General features: G+C 40.9%; 1 protein-coding gene across 1 annotated transcript; it reads right to left on the reverse strand.

Annotated features, from left to right (window-relative positions):
• Positions 1-4087: 4087 nt before the first annotated feature.
• On the reverse strand, positions 4088-6134 carry LOC143615645 (large ribosomal subunit protein bL12c-like). The gene is made up of 2 exons (XM_077088724.1): positions 5823-6134; positions 4088-4114 (listed from the first exon to the last, which is right to left on the reverse strand). Exons 1-2 carry the CDS (start codon positions 6132-6134, stop codon positions 4088-4090), a joined length of 339 nt encoding a protein of 112 aa, XP_076944839.1.
• Positions 6135-22069: the final 15935 nt, after the last annotated feature.

Here is a 22069-nt window from a genome sequence, read left to right on the forward strand (position 1 = left end):
CATCCCCAGCATCACCATCCCGGACTCCGCAAACCGGTAAACCGGAGATTGGACCCGGGATATCTTCGCAAACCATTCCGCCTCCTGGTAGTTGGTGGCGTGGTGGCTCGGAATGGCTTGGCCATTTTTAAACTTCATGGCAATGGGGACGGCGCGGGCAGAAATGTAGAAGAACTCCCGCTTCCACGATCGGAGACTGCGCTCGGTCGCGCAAATCTTCAAACCCTTGATCCGGGTTGTCAGGGTGTACCACCCCTGGATGCACCTCCAAGTATAGAAGGTCATCAGGCGGTCCACATAGGGCTCAACACCCAAAATCCGGCACACCCACTCGAAGTGGCGAATCTTCGCGATCGCCATGGGGTGCAGCTCGGTCAGATGAACACCGTGCCTTTCGAGGACACGGTAAACAAACTTTGTCAATGGGAACCTAAGGTTCCCATAAACAAAGAATGCAGCATATACCCCGATCTTGCCACTGGGGGCATCGTACACGGTCTGATGGGGTTCAGGAAACTCAGGCTCGAGAGGATCGAGCATGAACTTCCTAACAACATACCGGTACTGATCGCTGGGCAGAGCACACTGGCACTCGCCAGCAGTACTCTTATCATCGACTACAGCTTCAGTATCATGTGAAGACATATTGCAGAGGAAGAAGAAACGATTTCGGAGGAATGCTCAACTGAATAAGAGAGTATTCACCAGAAATCGCCTTAGAGATGAAAGAGAAGAAGTGAAGATGTGAATTACAAATGACCCTCTTCCCCTTTATATAGTGATCGCAATTAATGCGGTAAATTTAATGCGAAGGAGAGAGAAATCGAAGGTGCAATGAAACTATGACACGTGGCAAAGAGCAGGCTGGCAACAGCTGTTGACAGGACGCGTACCATTAATTTCGCGGCCACGTGCCCGAAAAATCGCGCCCACGCGCCTGAAAAAGCGTCTGGAATGACCATGTACTGTCACGTCACCATAACTTCCTGCACGATCTGACACAGTCAGAAGAAACCGTCGCACGACGTTTCAGATGTTTGGACTGTTCTTATCCTCACCAACCTTTCGAATTTCAAAATTCAAAATTCAAAAAGATCATAAAGTAGGCGGGAAAATACCCCCCTTACCTTGGCAAACAAGTAACAGTAAGACGGATGCGGGTACAGTGTAAAGGCAAAACCCTTCACATACCTAGCACCCGCATGGAATTGAAGCCAAGTACCTCGGCAACCAAGTAACTATAAGACGGGTGCGGGTACAGTGTAAAGGCAAAACCCTTCACAAACCTAGCACCCGCAGGGAATTGACGCCAGGAATACCTTGGAAGTAAAATAACCGTAAGACGAGCGCAGGTACAGTGTTAAGGCAAAACCCTTCACATACCTAGCGCTCCGCTGGGAATTGAAACCAAGAAGGATCTTCTGGGCAATGCTTGCGGAAACGGAAATAACATCCCCGCATAGCGGGAACGTCGAGAACTACGTTGTTCGAAGCTCCAGGATGGAATTGGTGGTCTTAACATAATTGATCACTATGTTCAAAACCACCAAAACCTCATGGAGAATCCACACAAGTGGGACTCAACGCTCCTGACGTGCGAAGAGATTACAGCCTACCCGCATCATACCCAAAGACCAAGCAGGAAACTCGGGCATTTCTGCAAGTGACAAGGACTTCCGCTGGAAGAATCCCCATGGAAAACCTTAGAAAAACCCCTTTTCAAAACCCTCTGCTTAAGTCCAAAAGTTCACCTCACTTTATTAAACACGCATGAGAAGAACATTGGACTGGGGGGACTTGAAGAGGTAGGTCCCAGCAGAGCCCAGTTGGACCCGCAAGACTCACCATAAAGAGGGACGTCTGCGCAGAAACCAACTGGATCCGCAGGACCAACCATGCTCAGAGACGTGACGTCCTTACGCGCAGTACGCAAGCTGGTCCCGCAGGAAATGCCTCCCGATGGTGAAGGACTCCGCCTGTCCCCGCAGCCTCGGATACAAGCCATCAGGGAAGGCCACCCGCGCAGCAAGGCTACACGCACAAGGCACTTAGCTCTCAATCACTCAGTGTCACCTGAAGGAATGAGCGAAGCCGGGAACAATCCCGCACAAGGCCGGGAGGGGGAATACTCCCGCCCAAATAAGCCAGTCCGTACGATATGGGAAGATCTTCTGTACTGTACCTGACGAGGTATGGGAAAAAGATCTGACTAAAGATACGACAGCTTATTGACAACAGTATGGCGAGCATCATGCTCCTGTACTGTGTCACTATTGGCCGCTGCCTACTCACCAACTACTGCCATACCACGTGCGTAGCCGCCAGTTGGTGGAAAAGGAATAGTACACAGCAGGCCTGGTCACTATCAGCCGCTGCCTACCCACCAACTACCAGCAGGGCACGTGCGTAAGCCACTGTTGGTGGAACAGGAACACTGTTGCAGCCGGCCATACCTCCTTGGAAATCTACCTTCGGCTATAAATACCACAAATGGTATGACCATCTGATCCTATCATATCTTATCATATTTATCATCATATTATACCTGATATCTGCTCTAGCAATCTCTTAATATACTTTTATATTTAAAGAGCAATCTAGTCTGATTCTCACGCCGGAGGGTGGTCACAAGGAGGAACCCCCCCTTCTCAGTGACGAGCTCACGGTGTCTGTTTTGCAGGTTATCAGAAGAACCATCTTCCAAGGGTCTAACCCCTCGTGGGAAACATCTATCTAACCCCCAGGTTACCAGTAATCTGTCCGGGGTTCGGTTAGTGTTTCTTCAGTTGTTGAATAGCCTTGAAAAGATTGGATGTATTTACCTAGAGAGTTATATGATTAATTTTCACTACTTTGTGTTTCTTTTAATATTCAGTCATTTTTGTCACTGTTAATCGAGCTGAGTTTATATTTTATACATATACTATTTTGGTTTAGATTGTAAAGAAAGATCATCGTTTTCTCCTTATCTGTTTGGACCGGTGTGAAATTTATGAAATTCAGATGAACTTAGAAGCATCTATGACACTTTATTATAATTTTCCGTTCACATTTATTAACTGGCCTCGCCGGCTATTAACAGTGATATATTAGTGTTACATATGAATTCAAAATTTCAACCGTATATAAGTTTTTTAATAAAGCCTCAAAAGAAATATTTATGACAAACGTTCTAAAACAAACATATCATACGAACATTTTTAAAAGGGGAGATGTAAACTTCTATTTGGTGAACACCGTAGTAAATTAAAATTGATGTTCACAAAATATAAAATGGAAAATAGAATGGACACATGTCCAAACATTTTAATTTAACTTACTTGGTTACATATTAATAATTTTTTAAAAATTCATAGATCACTTTTATTAATATGTTTGAAATATATATATTTTTCAACTCGTGTGTCACGCTAGACATAAACTAGTTATTTATATAAACAAGTCTCCAACGTACAACCACATTATTTATATATGACAAAACTAAACAGTAGATTTGTGAGAACCTACTGAGTTGCAGTCGCCGTCCGCCGCAACCAAAGATGACCGGCAAGCCAGTAGTTACAGAATGATTTGTGAGGAGCCACCGAGTTACAACCGCCATCTGCCGCCGCTATTGATGGCAAGAAAGCCGTCGGCAATAGAGGGCAACAACTCCGTCGCGCTCCCTCTCAACAAAACGTGGCCGCCACAGACAACGTCAAATAGACAGTCGACGAAAAAAAGCCAACTTGACCTGGTCTCTAAAGTGAAAGTGAGAGAAAGAGAGGGGGGTGGGGCATGAAAACACACACATATATATATACATAGAGAGAGAGAGAAATCTGATGACAGAGAAACCAAAAGGAGTTGCAAAGGGACCAGACGTACAATAACACTTGCATAACTTACAATCAAAATATGCTGCAAAGGATGAATAATGACTTTATTAGAGGCCACCGACGTTAGTGTTCAATATATATAATATATATATATATATATATATATATATATATATAACTAGAGTTTTACCCCGGCGTAACAGTTAATAAACCGGGTGGTGGTTATATTCAAGCATTGAAGCGGTAAGTTGACACGAATTCGGTCGACTTCAGTTATGTGCGTTATTGTCCCGGAACTAAAATAAAAAATAAAACAAAAAAAATAGAAAAATTGAGGCAGGCCAATGGGGTAACGTCAGTTGGTAAAACTTGAGCGTTGGTAAAACTCGATTATTGTCAATCCCAAACGTTGGGGCGTTCAGCCTACGCAAATTCGTCCGGTTTCCGCCACTTTCGTTACAATATCGGAACTAAAAATACAAAACAACATTCAGTTGGTTTTCGTTACGTCCATTACGATATTGGAACTAAAACAAACGCTGTGAGACTACACGAATTCGGTCAGTTTCCGACACATTTTTTAAGATACCGGAAATAAAACAAAGCAGAAAAAAATACAAAACAAAAACAAATTGGCATTGGATCGGTTTTTTTCCGTTTGTTACATGCCAAAACTAAAACAAAAAAAAGGTGTTGCACCAATAAATTGTCGTAAAGAGGCCCAAAGACGTATTTGCGGCACCAAAACTCTTATATATATCAATATATTTAAACAAAAAACACATAAAATAACTAAAAACACAAAAAAGAAACCAAAAAAATATGTATGAAGAATGGAGTTCTATACAACAACAAAAAATAAATACCAACACACCAAGATATCATAATTAATTAAGTGTTAAAATGATTTTCAAAAAAACAACATAAAACTAATAAAATATTCTAAAAAATCCTTTGTGATGCCAAACTTCTTAATTATATATATATATATATATATTATATACTACCTATATGGCCTATCCTATGTCAAAAATCATATAAAGAGTCAAACACCCAACATAGTTATAACATTATTATATTTTTCTTCATCTTTCTTTTTTCTTGGAAACCAAGCTTCTAAGGTCTAACAGAAAAAATTGGATCTCGATTATCTTTATGTTTTCACTCTTCTCACCTGACTTGATGCTCATGCTACACATTTAGTTAAGAGATGAGCATAAATAGCTTCCTCTCTTCAATGGACCATTAAACAGCTCTAATTAGTATGCTACTAATCCGAAAAACAAGGAGGGTCACGGCCCCTCCCCGCCCCATTTAAGATCCGCTCTTGATATTACTCATAGTTCGACTTGTTCAATGAAGATGTAGTATGGACGCACCGATGAATTTTTCATAGTATTTATATGATATAATATCGACCGTCCCAATTAGTTTGGAAAATTCGAGCCTATGTTAAGCAACTAATTTGGATAATTCAAGCATTTAATTAGGATAAATTCAAACAGTGGCGAAGTTGGACTGCAGCAACGGGGGGAGGGGGGAGGGCTCAAAATACATACAAAATTTCATAAATGAAAATGAAGCTTCACCCCAGAATTCAAACTCATTTTTAAATAACAAAACAATGAAAGTAGTGGCAATTTAAAAGCTCATCGATTCATCATCTACCATCAATACATAACCTGTCATCATTCACTAGCCATTCAACTATATATATTTTCTTTTTACTTTTTTTTCCGACAGAATTACAAATTTTGTCCTTTAAAAAAAGCCAAAAACCGGTTCGTGTCCTTTTCTAAGTTTCCTTGCAGGCGGTGTACTTTAAACTTTTTTTTCCTACAAGTTATGTCCTTTACGCTAACTGGGTTAGAAAAAGTCAGTTAAATACCCTCACGTGAGGCGCATGTGAGGGCATTTTTGTCTTTTCGCCTGTAATTTGTCTAATATATATTAAAATGATTCTCTCTCTCTCTTCCCATCTTCTCTCTCTCTCTCTCTCCACACCAACACCACCACATCCGGCACCATCTCCTGGAAACAAGCCGATGAGGCGGCGGTGACTCCGAGCTTGTCCTGAAGGTACTCGACCAGAGACTGTGCCTGAGCTAGGGTTAGGTTTGAGATGTCATCGCCCAGCTGGACGACTTTCTCCTCTGCCACGGCGGCGACTGGACGGAGGAATGTGGACCGGTGGGTGAGTTTGGGGCCGAATTCTAGGGTTTGTTTGGGGGAAAGACATTGAGTGGTGGTGGTGGCGCGTGGAGGATAAGAGAAGGCGCGTAGAGTCACCGTAGAGAGTGTGGAAGATGATGCCATTGAAGCAGAGTTTAGAGAGACTGAAGAAACGACAGGATAAGAGGATTGACAGGTTTGGTTGATTTTAGATGAAAGAAAATGAATGGGTTGGTCATTTTTCCGACCGGCAAGGAAGAAGAATCAACTATTTGTGGATATGTTGGGAAACCCAAACCCACCTTTTTTGTAACAGAGGTTGAAATTGAAATGAAGCAATTGATTAAGGTGAATAGGATTAAGGGGATTTGATGAAGGTGAATAAGAATCAGATAATGAAGGTGGTTATAGTTGGATGGTGCTGGTATGGTGGCGGCAGGTGGAGTGGACGGTGGTGGAGGTTTGCTCTAGAGAGAGTGAGAGAGAGTTGCGGTATGGTGGCAGTTGCAGGTGTTGGCTTTTGTGTAGTGGTGGTTGCGGTATGGTGGTGTGGTTGTTTCTGGTGGCCGGAATTTGTGACGGTGGCTGGCGGTGGCCGATTTAAGAAAGGTTGGTGTGTGGCGGTAGCTGTGGGTTTGGGCTTCATGGTGGCCGGAGTTTTGGAAAAGGATGGGTCGGGTTCAGGTGATAGGGATACGGGTTTTGGAAAAGGATGGGTCGGGTTCGGGTGATAGGGATCGTTTGCGGTGGCCGGAGTTTATGGTGGCCGGAGTTCATGGTGATGGTGGTGGCTTAGAGAGAAAGAAGAGAGAAAGGAGGGGAAACTTAACATTTTCTTTTTTTTTTTTAATTTAAAGATACACTAAAATTACAATTATGCCCATCACATGTCTGGCACATGTCATACTTAACTGACTTTTTCTAACCCAGTTAGCGTAAAGGACAAAACTTGTAGGAAAAAAAAGTTTAAAGGACACCGCCTGCAAGGAAAGGACACGAACCGTAATTTGGCTTTTTTTAAAGGACAAAATTTGTAATTGGGCCTTTTTTTCCTCTAAATTTCATCTTAATAGTGGATTTAAATATTTGATAGGTTAGTTATTTAAATATTGATTAATGGATTAGTTTTTTAAATTCCTTATTTGCTTGAATGCTTGATTATTTAAATGCTACTACTATGTGTGGTAGCATGAAGTTGGTAAATTAATTATTAGATCACTTAAACTTGTTTGTCATTTGTGATCTGATCCAACCCGAATGAACTTGAATGTTACCAAAATCTTTTGTATATTTAGTGATACACAACCACCTCAAAATTTTCCTCTTATCGTATTTTATAAATCCGCTACTGATCTCACATGGCGTTGTTCAATGTTGCCGGTCTTTTTCCATACATGGTTCGGTTCTAGGGCTGTTGGGTCAGCTTGCTATTTTGTAGTTCTTTCGATTCATTTGTCATTGTACTAAATCAATCAAAGAAGTGGGTTAATTGGTTGAAGTTGGGCAATTGGATTTTAAGTTCGATACCTTCTACTGGGCCCAATAAAGTTGACCCAAAACTAAGACCCCGACCTTACATCTCCTCTTCTAAACTTCCACAAATTTATACGTGACAAAATGGCAAAAGACGTCCTTTATGTTTGCATGGTTTTTCAATGAACGTTTTTTGGCAAACTTAATGACAGAAAACATCATTTATGATTAAAAACCTTATCATGTTTTGTCCATTGTCCCTAACCCAGTTAAGTTTTCTCGTTAAAACCAGTCATGAGCAAAGCACATGAGGAAGAATTTAACTTTTACTACTTGAGGGACTATTTCTGTAAACAACTTAAACTTTGAGACAAATAAAAATATTTAAAAAAAAAATTATCTCTCTCTCTCTATTAACTAACCTGCCATTTCATACTCTCTCCTACCACCACCACCATCTTCGGCTACAATATTTTTCGGCCTCTCTCTTCAGTCCACAGTGCTTCACTGTTCCATAATCACCATTCAATCCACCTATGTTCCGTCAACACCATTGAATCAACCTCTGTTCCATTATCTCCATTCCCGTCTCGTTGCTGCCATCAGCAAACAGAAGGCAACTACATCTCGCGCTGCCATCCCCGTCACCGTCGACCCCCTCTGTTCCATCATCACCATTCAATCCACCGCACAAGACACGACCACACCACCACCAAGCTTCCGATGCAACAACCCCACCACCACCGCCGGCGCACATCACCACCCCCTCACCTCCCCGTCAACCACTGAAAGTATCCACAACTTCCTTTCCTACTCATTCACAACAACACCATAACAGATTTTAAAACCCCCAAATTTCCACAACCAATTTCCGAATTAGGGTTTCCAACCATAAACCGAGCTATTAAAACAAGAAATTTTGGGATTAAAACCAAGCTATTGAAACATGAGAAGCTCGAAAAACACCGAGTAAAGAAGAAAGAGGGAGTAGATGGTGGTGGTTTCATCGAAATATATAGTGGCCGGAGATGGTGGTGGTGGTGTTGAGAGAGGGGTTGGAGTTGCTAGTTAGAGAGAGGGAGATAATTTATTTTTAGATATTTTTATTTGTCTCAAAGTTTTATTTTTTTATAGAAATAGTCCCTCAAGTAGTAAAAGTCAAATTCATCCTCATGTGCTTTGCACATGACTGGTTTTAATGAGAAAACTTAACTGAGTTAGGGCTAAAGGACAAAACATGATAAGGTTTTTAATCATTAAGGATGCTTTCTGTCATTAAATTTGCTAAAGGACGTCCATTGAAAAACCGTGCAAACATAAAGGACGTCTTTTGCCATTTTTGTCTTTATATGTCCTTCAATTGACACAGTTTTGTACACGTCCTTTTGAATTTTAAACTCTGAACCAGAGCCGGTTATTAATCCAAACCGGTTTCGAGTATTAACCGTTCACCCCAATACCAGTTTGTAACCGATCCAAATCACTGGTTCGTAACCGGTTCAAAGATCCTGGAAGCCCAACCGATTAAGTTAATCAAAAATCCAAATTTTAGAGTGGGTAAAAACCGGTTAACCATTAAAAAGTTAAGAAAAATCTAGCCGTTGTAAAACGGCTATGTTACCATTTTTGACCATCTAAAACGGTTTTTCTATTTCTATTTTATTCATTATTTTTCATTTTTTTCCTCAAATACTAGTATAAATCTGTATTTGGTGTATTAGGTTGATTACACAACTTATCGAGCTTTAAAAAGCGTAAAAGGAGCTAAAATTGTCTCCGCTCTCAAAACCTTTTGAATGGCCTCTTTAGGCTCAAGTAATGTTGGGGTTGGTTAATGTTTTCAGACCTGGGCCAGACATTGACTAGGGCGTCTTACCGAGTCAGAGGTCGGACCGAACCGGGAGGTCGGCCCGGATGTTAACCCAGAAGACGTAATATATATATATATATATAGGGAGAGAACAAAGAGAAAATCATTTTAGAGAGAAAACATAAAAACTCTTAACGAATTATTTTTAGTTAAAAATAAAATAAATATTTTCAAATTTCTGTTTTTCCCATTATTCTTATATATTGTTATTTTTCACTGAAAAAAAAGATGTCTTAATACAAATACGTATTATTGTGCAATATTGTTGTATTACACATGTGTATTACTATGTATTTTTATGTTCAGTAGTGTTTAATTGCGTATATTTAATATTTGTGTATTGTATATGTGTAGTAGTGTTGTATTATATGCAAAAATATAAAAAAATAAATAAAAGTCGATTTAATGCACATGTTCATTAATGTTTTGTTACACATACGTACTAATGTGTATTCGATGTGTGTATTAGTCTTATATTGTATATATACAACACTGTATATTGAATATGTGCAATACTGTTGTATTCTATTCAATACAACACTCTTAAATATATGCAATCCACACTATTACACATGTGCATTACATCGACGAGGTTTTTTTTTGCAACAATATCAACATATAAGAATAATGGAAAAAAAATTACAAAAAGAAAATTTTTAAAAAGTTAAAAATAATTCTTTTAGAGTGTCTAAATTTTCTCTTTAAAAGGAGTTATATATATATGAGAAAATTAGCATTTGACTCCCTGGAAAATATCATCGCAAGATTGATTAACCGGAAAAAGAATTTGCGCATGTTGTACCGTTGTTAAATTTGGGTGGGCTCAGTCTGTTCCCTTCTGTCAGTTGACCTGTGTAATGACTAATATGCCCTTTTCAGCTATGCAATTAGAAGATCTGAGTTTCATATAGTTTACAAGTGTACCCCTGAAACTTAATTCCCTCCTAAATTTAAAATAACAGTAGCTGGATGAACATGAGTGGGATTGCCATTCGTATACAAGTAGGCATGTTATGTTCATGAGAATACAAATTCACATACAAGTGTATTCCTAATACATGCCATCAAGTTGTGTGTTAACACCGTGTATTCGAACACCTGCCATTCGAATACAATATTGTTCGAAAACAAATGTATTCTAACCTAAGCTTAATCAAATACAAGAATGTGTACCTCGTCCATTCGAATACAATTTATAAGTAAGCTAAACAAAAGATTTCGAATACACAATGTATTCGTATACATTGTGTATTCGAATACACAATGAATTCCCATACATTATGTATTCGAATACATTCGCATACCCAGTTTATTCACATACTAGCTCTCATTCGAATGTAGAAAGAAGGATTAAACCAATTTTGCCTATTCGAATACAATATGTATTCGAACATAAGCTTAATTCGAATACGTGGTGTTTGGATACAAGGGACCCCATGGGGAATTCACATATAAAATTGTATTCTAAATAACTTCCATTCGAATGCAGCAAGGAAAGATAGAAGGAAAGATTTTAAAAGTGTATTCTATTCAAACATAAGGGTATTCGAATACAAGGTATTCGAATACAAGGCCATTCTTATGAATACAATGCCTTACAAGGCCTTTAGAATATGCCAGACTTAGCCATTTTTGCTGAAACTCAAATAATGTGATTAGGACAAGTATTGAAACACGTAATTAATGTACAGTTAGCCGTGCTCAATTAATGAAGGGGATTACAATAAACTCAGAAAGAAACAGGAGACATGTGAGTTTCTAGCCCCATTTCCTTGTTATGTTTTCGGGGCTATGCGCATACTCAATGTGATTATTAATACACTTACCTTAAGTGGTAAGTGTATGCCATAATGATAAATCTGATAGCTATATGTATGTTATGAATGCACGCTTGACGGTACGTAAACGATCTACGGATATTGCACATATTGTCAAGGAAGTAAGTATGAAATGAGTATGTAAAAGAAAGTATGTATGAACAAGGTATGTATGCCAATATTGAAAGTGTGTATGAATGTTATATTATGAAGACAATAAAGGTAAGGTAAGGTTTATAGAAGAAAAGGGAACCAAACCCTAATAATATTCGAGGCAAGAGGGAACCGAACCCTAATAAAATTTGAGGTAAGAGGGAACCGAACCCTAATAATATTCTAGGGAAGAGGGAACCATGCCCTAATATTACTCGAGAAAAGTAGCGCGTAATGCTCTTTAAAACGTAAGGTATGAATATGAAAGAAAGAAAGTATGAAGGTAAGTAAGTGTATAACAAACGAAGTATGAAAGTATAAAGTATGAACGAAAGTATTTATGTATGTACATTAAAAAAAGCAAAGCATGTTAAGTATGTAATTATGAATGTGTTGTAAGTTGTCTGAATAACTAGAACTCACTCAGCGTAGCTGACTTTTAGTATGCACGCAGGCGAGTAGAATGAGGCAACTGGATTGAGGAGGACACATGGCAGAAGAATGAGAAACTGGCATCTAAAGACTTATGAAATATTTATGAACGATGTTTTAATTTGAAAGACAAAAGATGTTTGATTAAGACAAGTTTGTAATGATATGAAATGTTGTTGAAAGTTTTAATATTCCGCGAAAGTTTTATTTAACTCTGACATTTAGAACTGTATTTATGAGTAAATCCAACGTAACATGTAGGGCACCAGGATCAGGGCCTTACAAATTGGTATTAGAGCATAAGTTCGAGAGAATTAAGCATCCTACATGCTTAGACTCTTATAGAAATGACATTTAAGTAAGAAAAGAAAGAAGATGTCAGTTCAAGAAAGTCATGTGTCGCTCAAGCAAGCTAAGTAAAGGTAAAGTATATTAGCTTAGTTTCTAAATAAAGGATATGTGTATGTTAGGGTTAGGATTAATTGATTGTTTGATTGATTAACTAGTTGAAAGTAGAAATTAGCACAAGTGAATTCACAAAGGGAAGTGTATAGGACACAGAGAGTAACGTGATCAGGTACCACAGCTGGCCACTGTTATTACCTATTAGCCTTACTATCATTGTACTAAATAGTTCCTTAAGTGATGACATTTGTGTTTCCTTATAGAATAAGAATGGCTTGAGCGAAGAAAGCTACTGCACAAGGGGGTCGTACGGGGCGTCGTGGTAGGCCGCAACTGTCCGACCACCTTCTGAAGAGCCGATTGTTAACTCTAGATAAGGAGTAAGTGAAACGTTACGAGGACCAAGCCAAAATGAAGGGTATCAGCTTGACCCTGCTGTTCAAGCTGCCATTGCTCAAACTGTAGAAGTAGCAGTAAAGGAATTACAACCTGAAAAGTCTGCTGGAGGTCATGCAAGAACTGCTGAGAGGTCATGAGAGAACAGCAAGAAGGATGACGAGAGAGAGAGAGAAGGGTGACTCGAGTGAGGTCAGGTCTGTGAAGGTCAATGACATGAGGATAGGCCGAGGCGGGTGTTACTACAAGTCATTCAAAGGTTATGACCCGCCGACGCTAACTAGTTTGGGAGACACAATCGCTACTCTTCAATGGATGACCGCCATGGATAAGGTTATCCGAATTACCGAATGTCGACCTGACCAAGCAGTGGGTTATGCTACCAAATCATTCGGAGACGAAGCTATGTACTGGTGGGAGTCGATAGAGCAGAGAAAGAGTCGAGAAGAAATTATGGCTTTAATATGGGATGACTTGAAGGAGATGGTAACGAAGCGTTTTTGTGCTGATGCTGAAGTAGAAAGGGCTGAAACGAAGTTTCTGAACTTGAAGGCGGGTAAGATGACACACTGCAAGTACACTACCGAGTTCAACCGCATGTCTAGGTTGATGCCTGATATATGGTTAACACGGAAGCCAAGAGAATCAAGTGTTACATAAGAGGACTTCCGCAGAGCGTTCGCACGTTAGTCAGTGCGAATAAACCTGCTACGTTCGACTTTGCAGTGGAACTCGCTGAGATGATTTATGATGACTTGGTTGTGGAAGATGTTGTGGTGGTGGAGGAAAAGAAGGATAAGAAATGGGTCAATCCTGCTAAACAACCCGGTACTCAGTTGTGGAAGGACAAGAAACATAAGGTATGGGAGAAGAAATTGTGCAAGATTTGCGGTAAGATGCACGGTGGTGAGTGTAGATGGGGTATTGGTTCTGATACATGTCATAAGTGCGGGAAAATCCATGTTGGGGAGTGCAGAGTTGGATCGAATATCTGTTATAAGTATGGAAAATCCATGTCATAAGTGCGGGAAAATCCATGAACTCGTTGAATTTTCCAATAATAATAGTTACCATAGCAGTATAAAGGCAGCGCCTTACGAAGTATTGTATGGACGGAAATGCCGATCGCCACTCTGCTGGACTGAAGTGGGCGACACACAGGTTATTAGATCAGATCTGGTCCAGGAAACGACCAGCAAAATCCTTGAAATTAAGAACAATCTGAAGGCCGCGCGGGATCGGCAGAAGAGTTATGCCGATACCCGTAGGAAACCGTTGTCATTCGAGAAAGGTGATAAAGTGTATTTGAAAGTATCACCGTGGAAGGGTGTGGTTAGATTTGGAAAGGCGGGGAAGTTAGCCCCTAGATATATTGGACCATTCGATATTACTGCGAAAATCGGTCCTGTAGCATACCGATTAGAACTGCCTGATGAACTGAGTGCAGTTCACAACGTGTTTTACGTGTCGAACCTGAAAAGGTGTCTGTCGGATGAGACATCGGTGTTACCCTTAGAGGGTGTTCAAATAAATGATAAGCTCAACATTGTAGAGGAACCCATAGAAATAGTAGACGGGAAAATCAAGCAACTTAGACACAATAAGATCTCGTTGGTCAAAGTTAGATGGAACTCGCAACGAGGCCCAGAATATACATGGGAACGAAAGGACGAATTTCGGAAGAAATACCCCCACCTATTTCCTCAAAAGGAAGTAGTTGACGCGTAAAATTTCGAGGACGAAAATTTTATAACGGGGGGAGAATGTAACGATTCCGGCAAATTCAGGTATACCCTAGCCGGAATATACTATTTACGTGTTATTCAATACTGAATATATGAATTATAATGTGTTTATACGAGTATATAAGATTCACAGTACGAATTATACTCGAATGAACAGTTAGTCGTATTAGAATTACGATTAACCGATGAACGGTTATTGAAACCCGAACGAATCGGGGATTACGTCATAGATGAAATATATGATGTTTAGCAAGGTTTACGAAGTATTAAGGCTTCGGGATAAGTGAATTATAGCACAGAAAAAGGATTTCGATTTATTAGTACGTCGGTACGTTAAACGAAACCTTTAACATCAAACCAAGCAAGAGACGATCGATCAAGCCGAAAAAGATGCACAATGACCGACAATATGATGTGTTGAGTCAATAAATGTCATGGTTTAAGTTTTTAAAGATTTTAAATCGGTTTTATATAAATTTTATTTTTAAGCCGAAAAACGACCGTTTTAGCCTCGTTTTACGACGAATTAAGCGTTTAACCGAAAAACAAACTGAACCAGATTATCCACAACGTTATCTGGATTACACAATCCAAATGTGTGGCCATGGTTGGAGTTGTGGGCCCCCCTCCCCACCTTACTATGGACCGATCGGTCCATAGCCTCACCCATACACATTTCATTTTTCTTTTTTCTAACTCTCCAACTCCAAAACCCTTTCAACCCTTTACACATTCATCCAAAATCTTTGATTTCTAACAAGATTCTCAAGGTATAAACTTGGTTTTAATGGTTGATTCATAGTTTTAATTCCATAATCTTGAGAAAATGAGGTTTCAAATGAAAAATGGGTGAAAACCCGAGATGAAACCGATTCTTGGAGGATCAAGTGATGTGTACAAGTTATACAAAGGATCTTGGTCCAAGAAAGTAGTTAAAAGAGTCAAAAACGAATTTTTACGGTCAAAATCTTTGTTTTGATGTTTTAATCGAAACCATGAAAGAAATGGCTTGATTGTGGGTATAACTTGCTTGGTGTGGTGTTGTTGTGCTTGTAAGTGTTGTATCTAGTGGCTAGCAAAGGCTAGAAACCAAGATCTTTGCGATCTAACGCTAGAAAACACAAGATAGTTCGGTTTTCGTATGATTTAGATAATTTGGACAGATTGTGATAGACCTAGAGTTGGGTCACGAAATTTCACAGAGATGATCTACACATGAAAATATGAGATCTGTGAATTTTTGGTAATTTTTGGATAAAGGATGAATATTTGGTGAATTTAATGCTCGGTTTTGGCCAAAAATGGTGAAAAATAGCTAAACATCATGAAAAATTCTGGAAAATTTAATATAAGCTTTTTATAACATATAAAAGTCACACACAAAATTTCAGGTTCATTGGAGAAGTCTAAGTAGGCTTTTCGGTAAAACGAGTTCTAGGGATTTCTAGCTCGGTTTTGGTAAAAATGGCATGAAAAATGAGTTTTTGGTTCTGTAAAAATTACAGAGAACTATGTGGGTGAAAGGGGTCATCCCAGAAAAATTTGGGATTTTTTGAAGGTCGTTTGGTATTTTCGACATATTTGGTGTTTAAATGACGTTTAAAAATGGTTAAATAAATTTTAGATATAAAAATTAATTCTGGAAAAATTTTATAAAATTCATTACTGTCAAAATATGGTTTGTACAAAATTTCAAGGTCCGAGACTAAACGGATATTTATTTGTGCTAAATGGAACTTAAAAACAAACTTTTAAAGCTTAAAACGTGTAAACCGGCAAAGTTCGCCTAAGCGAGCTGACTGGTGCATAAAAACCTTAAAAATGGACTATTTTCATGAAACTAAGTTAATCAAGTAAAAATAAATCATCCGAAAATAATTCGGATGATTTGGGTAATTTTAACCGATTTAACCGTTTCCGGTGTATTAAAGACGGAAACGGGCCCCGCGGCCAAACGGGGTGTCTAACCGAGCTCTAATTTCACCACTTTAATGAAAATATCAATAACAACTATTTTCGGGTCGTGTGTGGTCAAACTCATTTTTGAAAACATAAAGACGGATAACCGTGCTAGGCACGCAAAACGAGAAAACAAACTAACGGTAGTTTTGACTAAAGAACTCTAAGTGATATCACAATATAAGTCCTGAAAAGTATTTCGGGGTTAACATTGTCCCCGGATCGTGTACGGTACTGGGTTAACAGTGTCCCCAGACGTACCGGTTAACACGAATTTAAGTTATATTGATAGAAATTGTGTAGTAACGATTTGGGGGATCGTATTACAGATCTGTACCAGTAGCCGTGCACCGTAGTACATCTTGCTCACAAGAAGGTGAGTTTTCACGAGCCCCTTTTTACTGAACTGTTTTAAATATTTTCCCGGGGCGGAAAGCATGTTTCTATCAAAGTGTTTAAGTACATGCTAATCGCATGGAAACGAATGTATTTATATAATTTTTATTGTACGGAAATCGTACGGTAATGTATTAAGATGGTAATTAACTGAGTTGCTAATATTGTAAGGCCCGAAACAGTGTTCTGGGTTAACAGTGTCCCCAGAGGTTATTAAATGTATTTCTGGGTTAACAGTGTCCCAGAGGATATTGGAAATGTTCTGGGTTAACAGTGCCCCCAGAGGTTATTAAATATGTTTCTGGGTTAACAGTGTCCCCAGAGGTTATTAGATATGTTTCTGGGTTAACAGTGTCCCCAGGGGTAATTTGATGTGTTTCGGGGTTAACAGAGTTTTCACTTGTGAACTCAGTATAATTACATCGCTTATTTATGATTTTTATAATGATTTGTCATGGTTTATTTAAATTAGTGAAACTCACCAACTATTCGTAGTTGACCCGTTTTCTTTACATGCTTTCTAGGTACACTCAAATTGGAATGAGTGATATGTGTTCGATGCTGTGTGCTATTTTGTGGAAGTCTAGAGATCTATATTTTTCATTAAATATGTTAATGTACTATCGGTAACACTTATGTGATAACGCTTAGATGGTTATGAAACTCAGAACAATGTAATACGTTTAAATTAATGTAGTGGTGTTTTCTTTATAAACAATGCTGTTGATATCAGATGTGTCTGTTGCATCCCGTGTACGTTTCCGCTGCGGTTACGGGGTGTTACAGAACTTGGTATCAGAGCCACTGGTTATAAAGAATTAGGATGTCTTTAAAAGATACCTAAAATATAACCAGTAGCTCAAGTATTATAGGATCTGAATATCAACTAATAATTTATTGTGACGAGATCGGGATGAACTTGGATGGACAAGTGGGTTATTATGGTCCGGAACATAATAACAGACTTGTCTGCACGAGGGAATTCGGGGAAAGTCACGGGGGACTTTAATAGGTAAAATTGGCAACATACGTGCAAATATGTGATAATACTGTTATGTGGTCAAGTTGTATAAGTAAGTGTATATTAATTTGATTATGATTTACACTATGGAAAGAACTATATGTTTGTTAACTTGTGTGCAGGTAAAATGTCAAGAACTCCTAGTTTGTCGATTGAGGAGGACCCGAAGGAGGTCAGCTCCGGGGACTCTGGGAGCCCACTCGTAGCATCTAGCACAGAGCCTAGCGAGGCTAGCCTTAGGAGTTCCGGCCAGTCCTCCCCAGCTAGGATTGCCAGATCCCCTACCCCATCCGCACCACAGGCCGCCCCTGCACCCCCCGGATTCGGACCCCGCCTCACGGCGCGGATCAGTATCCCACATGTCCGACCTACCTCGCCCCCACCCAGACCTGCTACCCGCGGGGGCGAGTCCTCCCGCTCTCAGCCCGAGCCTGCGACTCCACCTGTGTGGGGTCTTCCTAGACAGGAACGGGACGCGGCGGCCTGGCTCCGAGTGCTCACCGAACAGGTGAATGAGCACTCCGCCGCCCTGACGGTGGGAGTCCAGAGGAGGATGTACTTGGGGGATTGCATACTGGACCATCAGTATGCGATTGCCCAGCTGAAGAGGGAGTGCTCATACTCCCAATGGATGCTCGGCCGGATGGAGATGCGGGTCCGGGTTATGATGGCTGTGTTGGTGGTGTTGGTGGCGATATTGGTGGGGTTGGTTTACCACCGTGTTTAGTTGTGTTGGGATGGAATAGACAGGGACCGTTTTTTTTTTTTTGATACTCTGTGTAAGCAGTTAGTGGTGATGCTAACATGGAGTGAATCTTGTTTAGTTATAATACAACCACTGGCCCTTAGGGTGGGTCTCTTTTGGGGCATATCAGTATAGATACTTTTGGGTATCATTCAAGCACTGACCCGTTGTGGGTTATGTCGAGATGATGCCGACATAGGCCCTACGTATGAAAACTTAACTAATGTAGTAGTGACAGGAAAGTAATATGAACGGATGTTTGTGTAATATGTACTAACGTTTATTAATGAATGGAATGTTTGTTGTGTTTTATGATTGGAACTTGTATTGATTATATATATTTTCTTGATGTTGTGTAGAATGGCACCAAAACGTTCAGCCCAATTGTCGGAAGTGGACGTGAGTCGTTTGATTGCTCAACAGTTAGAGGCGGCGGGTACCGGATATAGTATCGCGCATCGCCGCCAGTATTAACAATTCGGCCAATCCAACCCCTCCGAGCAATCAAACGACCACCAATAATGACGGGGAACAAAATGTTAATCCTCCACAGAATGATAACACGATTCCGAGTAATGACGCACCGCCTAGGGTGGTCGTTACAGACAGTAATGGCCCTATACCTACGGTAGAGACGAACCGTACTGAACCGATTCGTGCATCCAGGGGATGTTCGATCAAGGACTTCATGTTGTGCAAACCTCTAGAGTTTAGCGGGTCTGAAGGACCAAATGGGTTGGTTAAGTGGATCGAGAAAATAGAATCGGTGGTGAATATCAGCAACTGCCCCGAGGATTGTGTTGTTAAGTATGCTACCTGTACATTCACGGACCATGCCTTGACATGGTGGAACACGATAGTGCAGACCCGGGGCCAGGCGGCGACAAACCGCATGACCTGGACGGAGCTCAAGGCTCTTGTACTGGAACATTTCTGCCCGAAAAATGAATTGCAAAAATTAGAAAATGAATTGTGGAACCTGGAGATGCAGGGGGCAGACCATTTGGGTTATACGAACCGGTTTAATGAGTTGTCGCGATTGGTACCATGGTTGGTCACCCCAGAGTCGAAGAGGGTGGAGCGTTATATTTGGGGGCTAACTCCAGTTGTAAGGAGTATAGTCAATTCTGGGGGACACCAGACGTATGAGGGTGCGGTGACGCAAGCTGGTATCGTCACGTACGATTTCGTAAGGAGCGGGTCACTGAAGGTGGTAGGAGAGTCCGCTGGGGGGAAGCGGAGTTCACATGACCATAGGACCCAAGAAAAGCAGCAAGGTAAACGTGCTAGACCCACTGCCCAGAACTACGCCATGACTAGTTCGGGCGGAAGGCAAGAACCACAGAAGGGAACGTTTCCTAAGTGTGGGAAATGTGGTTACCACCATGGTGGCGTGTGCAAAGAGGTAGTGTGCCACCGGTGCGGCAGGATTGGGCACTTCGCACCGAGCTGTAGGACAAACCTGAACAACTTGAACCGGCAACCGCAACCTATCCGTGCGCAGCCATTTAGGACCCAATCAGCCCGACAACAAAACCCACAAGGAAATCAAGTGATGACCACCAGTCGTGCTTGCTTTGAATGCGGTAGCACAGATCACTTCAAGAAAAACTGTCCGAAGCTGAACCAGGGAGGAAATGGGCGGCAACCCGCGGTCAGGCATCGTCGTCCAATCCGGCGCGAGGCCGAGCATTCGTGATGGGGGCGAACGAGGCACACCAGGACCCCAGCGTAGTGACAGGTACATTCCTCGTCTCTGATCATTACGCTTCTGTATTATTTGATACAGGCGCCGATAGAAGTTTTGTCTCCGTTAGATTCCTTTCGATAGCAAACCTTCCTATTGGTGAAACCATAGAACCTTACACCGTAGAAGTGGCTAACGGTAAAACCATGATAGTTAATCAGATAGTTCGGAATTGCTCTTTTATTCTGAACGAACAATCCTTTCTGATTGACTTGTTACCGGTAGAATTGGGTAGTTTTGACGTGATAGTGGGAATGGATTGGTTAGCACGTAACAGGGTAGAAATAAACTGTGAAAAGAAAATCGTCAAGATCCGGGTGTCGGATGACGAGGAGGTATTAGTGCAAGGAGAAAAATCCGGCACCATGATACCATTTATATCCCACCTCAAGGTGTTAAAATATATACGTCAGGGATGTGTGGCGTATCTAGCGAGCCTGACGGCCACTGATTCTGAGGAAAAACGGGTGGACGATATTCCCGTGGTACGCGAATTTCCACAAGTTTTCCCAGAGGAACTTCCTGGATTACCGCCAACCCGACAGGTCGAATTCAGAATCGATCTGTTACCTCAAGCTGGCCCTGTTGTTAAGGCACCTTACCGACTTGCACCATCTGAGATGCAAGAATTATCCAACCAGTTGCAAGAATTGTTGGATAAAGGATTTATTCGTCCTAGTTATTCCCCGTGGGGTGCACCGGTACTATTCGTGAAAAAGAAGGACGGGAGCCTTAGAATGTGCATCGATTACAGGGAATTGAACAAGTTGACAATCAAAAATAGGTATCCTCTTCCCCGAATCGATGATCTGTTCGACCAACTACAAGGTGCGAGCTACTTCTCAAAAATAGATCTTAGATCGGGATACCATCAGGTTAGAATTCAGGAGGAGGATATCCCAAAAACCGCATTCCGGACTCGCTACGGTTATTACGAGTTCTTAGTTATGCCTTTTGGGCTAACAAATGCGCCAGCAGTGTTCATGGATCTCATGAATCGAGTCTGTAAACCCTACCTCGATAAATTCGTCATCGTGTTTATTGACGATATTTTGATATACTCGAAGAATAAAGAAGAGCACGAGCAACACTTAAGATTAATTTTAGAGCTTCTAAATCAGGAGAAGTTGTATGCAAAATTCTCCAGGTGTAACTTCTGGTTACAAGAAGTGCAATTCCTTGGTCACGTTATAAATCACCAAGGAATACACGTTGATCCAAGTAAGGTTGAAGCGGTTAAGAATTGGCAAGCGCCTAGATCGCCAAAGGAAATCTGCCAATTCTTAGGCTTAGCTGGATACTATCGTCGATTTATAGAGAACTTTTCCAGCATCGCCCAACCTTTAACCCTCCTGACTCAAAAGGATCGAAAGTATGATTGGGGAGAAGAACAGGAAGCGGCGTTTCAAACGCTAAAACAAAGATTGTGCCAAGCGCCGATCTTAAGTCTCCCCGACGGAGACGATGGTTTTGTCGTGTATTGTGACGCATCCCGTAGAGGATTGGGATGTGTGTTGATGCAGAATAATAAAGTCATAGCCTATGCTTCCCGACAGTTAAAAGTACACGAGAAAAATTACACTACTCATGACTTAGAACTGGGAGCAGTTATCTTCGCACTTAAAATCTGGAGACATTATCTCTACGGTACAAAGTGCACCATCTTCACCGATCATAAAAGTTTGCAACACATATTCGATCAGAAAGAACTGAATATGAGACAACGAAGATGGGTCGAATTATTAAGCGACTATGACTGTGACATCCGTTATCACCCCGGCAAGGCTAACGTCGTAGCCGATGCCTAGAGTAGGAAGGATCGGGTTAAGCCATTGCGAGTGCGAGCGCTGGGGATGATAGTCCAGTCGAACCTTTCGGATTTGATTCGAGTCGCTCAACGCGAGGCGTTGGAAGAGGAAC

The sequence above is a fragment of the Bidens hawaiensis genome, unplaced genomic scaffold (genome assembly GCF_021521415.1).
Source record: "Bidens hawaiensis isolate Kalapana, Puna unplaced genomic scaffold, B.hawaiensis_p1.1 tig00043665_1, whole genome shotgun sequence".
NCBI classification, from domain to species: Eukaryota; Viridiplantae; Streptophyta; class Magnoliopsida; order Asterales; family Asteraceae; genus Bidens; species Bidens hawaiensis.